Raw genomic sequence first — 7566 nt, 5'->3', positions numbered from 1 at the left:
AGGCTTAAGGGTGGCATGGTGGTGCAGTGGTTACCATTGCTGGCACACAGTGATGGGGCCCTGGGTTTGATTCCTGTGGTGCAATCTGCAGGTCTATTGTTTTGTATGTTCTCCCCATGTTTGCATGGGTTTCCTCCTGCAGTCCAGAAGCACACAGTAGTTTAAACTAGTTAAAAACTGGCCCCGGTCTGAGTGTGTGCGTGTCTGTGTGTGCCCAGTGATAGACTGGTGTCCCATTCAGAGTGTAGCCTGCTTTCATCCTTTGCTTGCCCTGATAGGCTTTGGCTGTGTTGCCACCCTACCTGAATTGGAGAAAGTGGTTAGAAATTGGAAGGATGGATGAATGTGGTGAATAATTATTGCAGTACAGAATCGATACATTCAGTGCAGTACATTCATTGATACAATAATTTCCCACTTTTTATGCTGCAAGTGATATTTAACTGTAATTAAATACTAAAGAAAAGGCAGGACTATTATTTAGAAAATCCATTGGTTTTACAGTCACATTTGTTTTTCAAACATTGTGGGTCAAACCATTTCTCTTTGCATCAAAGTACATATGAAAGCCACCTCTCAAACATTTTTTGAAGCATTCACTGTAGAAACTCCTTGTTATGTCCCAGTGTGTGTTCTGTGTGTGTTTTTTCTATGTTCCACACTGCTGACCCTTGATTGTTCTCCCTTCCCCATTGGCCCACCATCACTCCACTGTTTCAATATGATGTCATCATCAATCAGCCTTCAGCCAATCAGAACTCATTTTATTCACTATTTAACATGGAGGCTTTCAGAAAGAAAAGGCCTTTCGTTTGACTTTGGTCCCGTTTGGTTTTGGATATCACTTCGCTTCTGGTTATTGCTTCGGCTTCGTTTGTTGGTTTGTTTTGCTTTGTGTGTGTGTATTTTCGTATAGCTTTGGCTTTGTTGTTTTGTTGTTTTTTTTTGTTAGTTTCTTTGTACTTTCGTTTTTTTATGTGTTCATCCTTGTTTTGTCATTAGCTTGCCCCAGTGTTACATGTTCAACTTTTGTGTTCTTTTGTACCCTGCTCCTGTTTATTACTCTTGTTTTCCCTTATTTGTCTTCCTGGTTCACTTGTGTTTTTGTGTGAACTTTTGTATATAAGGTTAGTTTAGGTTGTTGGGTACACTTACACACTTAGTTGATTTTGTATTAGTACACTAGTTTAGTACGGGTGAGTGCCATTTGTCTTGTATGGTTTTGGGTAGTCAGTGCAGGTCAGCTAGGGTGTTGAAGACGCCGAAGACCGTGTGTTTCGGGTTTTCTTTTGTAGTCAGATTAGCTTTCCCTCACTGTCCTAGCCAGCTCCATTTTGTTTGTTATTTTCTTTCCTTTGGCACCACTCTAGTTCCTTACCCTTGCTATCACACTTCCTAGTCCCTCACCAAAACCCCCCTGCTTCCAAAAGAATTATCCTAAATGTTACACCCCTTTTCCCCTAGACACTTGGGGTCGTAACACTCCTTCATCCATCCATTTTCTAACTGTTCCCCCCTATTCATTGTTGCGGTGGAGCAAGAGCCTATTCTGGTGAGCATGGTGGGATACGCCATTGGCAGGACTCCTGTCCATCTCAGGGCAGATACGGACTGAAACACTGGTGCACACACTCACACCAGTGCCCGTTTTCCCAGAAGCCAATTAACTTACCCGTATGTCTTCTGACAGTGAGAAGAAACTGGAGCACCTGGAGGAAACCCACTCAAACACGGGGAGAACATACAAACTCCCATCCAGGGCTGTACCTTGGCTTGTGCCCGTTGCTTGTTGAGATAGGATCTTGCTCCCCTACAACCCTGAATTGGATGAAATAGTTAGAAAATGGATTTATAAGAAAAAAAAGGTGGTTTATTAATTCTGGTACAGGTGCTTGCCAATGTGATATTACTAGATGAGGGAAAATGCAACATGAACCAATCTCTCTGATCAAATGTCATTGTTTTTCTACTGTGGCTCCTTTCATTTTTTTGTCTTTCTGTCACTTGCACGTACTTCAGATTTGTGGATTATTTGTTTGACAACTCAATCACCTGTGAGAAGCAGAAGCAGCTTTCGTAAGGAAAACCCTTATGAAAAGGCATTTATTGTATATATAAAATATTTATATCTTAATTGATATTATTGTAGAAATATTGGGTATTTCCTTCTGGTTTCAAAACTCACACATTGAAATGAGCAAGAAATAGTTGACTCTGAGTTGACTCAATAGATTCTTTGATAACATTTATTACAGTTGAAAGAAAAACTGTAAACACAAGGTAGACACTGACATCTCAGTTACATCATTGGGCATTAAACTGATAAAGGAGGTTTTGTTAAAACAATACCAACACATTCAACACGGCAAAACCAAATGAAATAAAAGCAGCAGTTCCGCCTATCTTTTCTCAGGCTTTGGCAAAATGGATCCCAAACCTCTGCCTTTTTAAAGAATCTCGGCAAAGTGACACAGTGATGTCTGGCAATGCAACCTGCTCAGATGCAAATACAGTATTTCATATTGGGAAGCACTCCCTTAATAGGAAAGTGCTGCCTGTCACCACCAGGTCAGAAGATCTAGCATAAAAAGATTCTTTATTTATTTATATTTGGTTAAATAAGAGGCAAGGGGATGTTTCTAAGACCTAGTTACTTCGTCAGTTTTTGAGCGCATTGATATTTTAACATGATACTGACACTACATACAGAATATAACAAATACGGCATACATAAAAGCAGATTATGGACAAAACTCCTGACACTGTTTTTGCTAAGTACATTCTTCACAAAGAAATGTAGTTGTAGTTGAATGTGTACCATACGGGTGTTACCCAACCTTTTTCAGATTCAGTCAATTTAGTTTCTTAGACCAACATTCATCAGACCTTGTCATCCCTGGGTAAGGCATTCAATATTTGTATCCAAGTGAAAAAAGCTTGTTTTCTTTGCAAAAGGGAAAAGTTTATTTCTCAAATTCTTTCTGATATGCCTTGTTGACAGTGATGAAGACGTTTCCTTTCAATTTTTTATGAGAACAGTGGCTTACGGTACATGTAACTATTCCAGTCTTGTCCTTAGATCCATAATGATAAAAAAACTCTGTGAACTTCCAGCTAATGTACTGATCCTGCACCCGATGGTTTGTTAGTTAGAAGTTCCTTAGGTGAAGTAGAACAGCATAAAGCAGACTTCCAGAAATCTTTGGTTACAAAGTAATAACAGAAAGAGTCAAGACAACAATTTGTGTTGGCAATGCACATGGATATGTGAACAAAATTGTGTATTCCTTGCAGGAGATCGCAGCTGTCACGTGCATATGTCTCAATTATGTACTTTAACAGAAATCCGAAATGGAAGGGAATGAAGCAGACTGCAAAGATGGTTAAGTTAGATGTGATGATACGAATGCATTGTGTTTTCTCACCTACTCGTTTTTGCTTTGACAAAGTACGGATAACTTGGAGTGAAGAAAAGGTCATTATCGAAAAAGGCAAAAGGAAGCCTATTATCTCCAAAATCAGAATAAAAGGAAGGGGTAAAGGTTTCTTTGTGTTCTTCTGGAAACATCTAAAATCGTCATCCGTCTTGTTGTGGTTTTCTGGAGCGTCAACCAAGTGAAATTGAGAGCTGACTGTGCAGTTCAGCACCCATATCAAGATGCACACAATTAACGCTTTCCATGGAGACATAATGGCTTGTGCTTTAAAAGGGTACTTTATTGCTATATATCGAACAACACTTATGGCTGTGACTGTTTGGATGCTCACATACATGTTAACATAATAACTGGAGACAAAAACAAAGCAGAGAGATGGTAATGTCCATGTGCTATAATAAGAATAGATCTTGAATGGAAGAGAAATGAGGCAGAAGCAGTCTGCAATGCTTATGTTGGTCATGTATGTCATCATGTCGTTCCAATGTCTTCTCCCACGGACAAATATCACCAATACAGTGACGTTGCCTAGCACTCCCAGGATGAATGTGGGTATGTAGATAATGGTCAGCAATGTCCGAACCCCTTCTGTTATTGTAGGGGTGCAATTTGATGAGATATTCATCTTTTCAGCACTGAAAAGGAAATAGAAATGATAACATTTGTCAATGATTTAGTAATAAAACAACTATTCTGTAATAATATAGGTACAGTAGATGTTTTAACTACATTTTATATTTATGTTTGTGTCAGGCTATTACATTTTATTAGAACAAGTAATAGGTTTATTCCCTGCTGAAAAGAGAAGAAAGAAAACACAACGTTTTGGGTGTGGAGCCTTCTTCGGCATTTTAGTTACGTGTTCCTTTCAGACTTTAGTGGTGAGCAGAAACCTACTGATGGTAAGCACAGATACTAATCTCAGTTTTACTTTTTATCTGCAATATGGTATTTTTTGCTTATTTTTGAGATATAATTTAGAACTATAATGTAAAACTTTTGATCATTTCAATTCAAGTTGATTTGAAAGCATTTAATGAATATTTTTGTCAATAATACATATAACCAGCAAACAAATGTGTACTATTATAGTCCTATTGTTAAGGGCTATATACAGAGCACAGGGTTTTTTGCATACTTTAATGACTCAGTAGGATTGACCAATTTTAGTTATTAATAGTTGATGTTTAATTTACAACTTTATTGTGACCCACAGTGACTCTGCTAAGGATTGGATATTTTATCAACATCTCCCCAAGACAAACCCAGAAAATCATCCTAAAATTTGTAAAGACCCCAGAGTAACATCTGCAGGCCTCTCTTGCTGCAGCTACTGTGAGTGTTCACACCTCGGCCATCAGGAAAAGATGACGATGCTGCGATGGCCTTATCTGCCACTTCTAGTTGCAGCTGTGCCCCCTGATGATGGTTCACTGAACGTTTGTGAATTTTCATTGTACGAGGGGAGCATAAATTCACTGACAGACTTATGGTAGGGGAGTGTGCACAAGTTCTTTTTCCTGACATACAAATTCAAGGACTTAGCACATTCATTGCTAAATATATTACATGGCTAAATAATTGGTAATGTCCAAATACTTTTTTTAGTCTGTGTGAGATGCAGGTAGAGACAAGAAGTGTTGATTTACACTTCCGTAAAAAGAAAAGAAACAAGTTTAGAAACTACAAAAGAGGACACAATCAAGGCCACAAATCTACATAGTACTTGTTGTTTTAGAATAAAGGCTAGCAGGCCCCCCGAGACGTGTGACTGTGAAGAAAAACAGACCATGTGTTACTTGACCAAATAATGCTCTTCTGGTAATTAACCTATTAACACAGAACTGAGTAGGCATACTATAACACCCGTATGTGAATGAAATTGGAAAGATGATTAACTATCCATTATGAAATATTGATGCAGTTTAAAAATGTGAAAATCCCTGTGAAAAATCCAACTTAAAGAAAAAAATAGTGAATCAGTCTTTTTACCACACCTTTAACAGAGTAGGTACACATGGCCTCTTGTTTCCTGTCCAACTGAATATTCATACTGCTTTGATATTGTTACTTTTGAAACCACTTGGCTTGAGGAACTACTATAAATATTTCAACAACACTGGAAATGACAGTTCACACTCATATACTATGATACACAGAAAAGAGGTAAAATTCTTGTTTTGCATAAGACCCCCTTGCCAATATTCCATAAAAGGTGTGACATTAGTTCTTTCACCTGTGATCTTCCTGTCTGATGTTTTCACAAGTTGTGTTTACCCCATTACATATTCTGGCTCAAAGAGAAGTTCAGTTACCAATTCTAAACCAAAGTGCAAAATGCAGAAGAGCTCAATCAGAACACAGTTTCCAAGATCCTGTCACATGTGGCTGTTGCAAAAATCTAACCGTGGAAATCTTGCTGGTCTGCAATCTACAATAGCAAAGAAGATGTATGTTCTGTTTCTCAAAAAAATACTGCAACAGTGCTGCTCATAACGGTTTTCAATTATCCACAGAAGAATATAGTACCTGGTTAAAATTAATGAATCATAGCTGAATTAAACTCAGGTATGTAAGCAAAGCTTTTGGAGATACAGGTCAATCTAAACAAAATAACTTTATGTACTGTAACTTACAATTTGACTAAACACAGTTACATTTTGAAGTGAACATTAAAACAAATGCAAATAACATATATAAATGTGTATACGTCATACGCCATGGCTATGCTCATTAGCATGTATAATCCGATTCTGGTTACTTAGGGCAGAAAATACATAATTCTAAATTTTAATGATTAAAAAGCATTTCAGTTTTTTAGTCTTTAACATTTGCCTTTTGGTCCAGTTTAAATCAGTATAAATCCTACATGAATACCACTCTCATGCTGGTGTGTTTGTTATAATTAAAAGCAGAAGGCTTAAAGAATGAAAACAGGAGACTTTAAAACTCACCAATCACAAGACATTAAGAAATTTGCATTTTTACATATTATTTTTTAAGTGGGAAGATAAAATTAATCTAAATCTGTTGTTTTGAAATATAGGACATATAAAGCAGGACTAGTGGTTGTCTCCCTCTTACGTGATACACAACTGAAAACTGACATGATAGTCCATAAAATTGTGAGTAAGTACACAATTCTGCCATTTTATCAAAGCTCTCTTCGTTTTACACCCACATTTTTGTAGTGCAGTTTTAAACATTTCTCCTCACCTCACACTGTATCACAAAGCCATGTCTAAAAAACTTATGTTTACACTGAGTCATCAAAGGAAGTTAAGAAACTTTTAAAGCACATTACACATTTGCATTGTTTTCTAACATATTGAGGTTATATTATTTCTCAATATGTTTTCTAACCTCATATGTCAATACCTCAATATAAAACATTGGATTAATAGAAGGATGAAAAATGGAGCAAATGGTTGTCCCTCTCTTGAGTTTAAAGAATACCACAAACTAAACAAACATGTCTCAACAATCTTGTTTTCTGGTTAATTAATAAAATGCCTGTGCCTGTCTTGCCCACCACCACCATCAAGCACACAATTGTGTAGCTTTCAACTTCACTATTGTAGAATTGTGCATTTTTTGGATATCATCAGACATTATAATAAAATGACACACTTACCTACTGGACAAAGAGGAAAGAGTTCTGGAGGACCCAAGCTTCTGTTGCCAGGGTTGAGGGTTGGAGTGACACAGAGAGGTAGTCTTCAGTGCCAGGATAAGAGATAAAAGTGTGAAGCCTTCAAATCATATTGAGTCTTATGGGTGGGACTGTGCTAGAAAGTGAGTAAGGGCCAATGAAAGCAGAGCAAACTTTAAAGAAAGTAGCAAAATTAAAAATATAGAAGAGCTCACACAGATGACAGAACTATGTTTAGAAATGAGTTCAACTTGACTAACGCTTTTAGAAGTGCTACCTCTTGCAAGACATGCTGAATATTGCAAGTGGCTTCCTGTCAGTGTGACTCTTTGAGGGGGAGCATGGGAGGGTGACATTTATTTTTATTTTGAAGACCTAAGCTTTAGGGTCATGAAACCCCAAATACATTTTTAATTTTGTTTTTAATGTTAATGTTAAACTGTAACAGACATCAGCAACTGACACTATGGAAGGCAA

General features: G+C 37.3%; 1 protein-coding gene across 1 annotated transcript; it reads right to left on the bottom strand.

The window, feature by feature from the left end:
- Positions 1-2885: 2885 nt before the first annotated feature.
- Positions 2886-7351, bottom strand: LOC148836896 (G protein-coupled receptor 55-like). Its single transcript, XM_088914690.1, has 2 exons — positions 7072-7351; positions 2886-4072 (listed from the first exon to the last, which is right to left on the bottom strand). Exon 2 carries the CDS (start codon positions 4060-4062, stop codon positions 3115-3117), a length of 948 nt encoding a protein of 315 aa, XP_088770816.1. The 5' UTR covers positions 4063-4072; positions 7072-7351; the 3' UTR covers positions 2886-3114.
- Positions 7352-7566: the final 215 nt, after the last annotated feature.

This window comes from Atractosteus spatula, chromosome 4 (assembly GCF_055471065.1).
Source record: "Atractosteus spatula isolate fAtrSpa1 chromosome 4, fAtrSpa1.hap1, whole genome shotgun sequence".
Lineage (NCBI taxonomy): Eukaryota > Metazoa > Chordata > Actinopteri > Semionotiformes > Lepisosteidae > Atractosteus > Atractosteus spatula.
The sequence above is the reverse complement of the archived record's forward strand: the minus strand, read 5'-3'. Positions and strand labels throughout refer to the sequence as shown.

Excerpts from the sequence above, each read along its gene's own strand:
- LOC148836896 (XM_088914690.1), bottom strand. The coding sequence starts at position 4,062 with ATGAATATCTCATCAAATTGCACCCCTACAATAACAGAAGGGGTTCGG.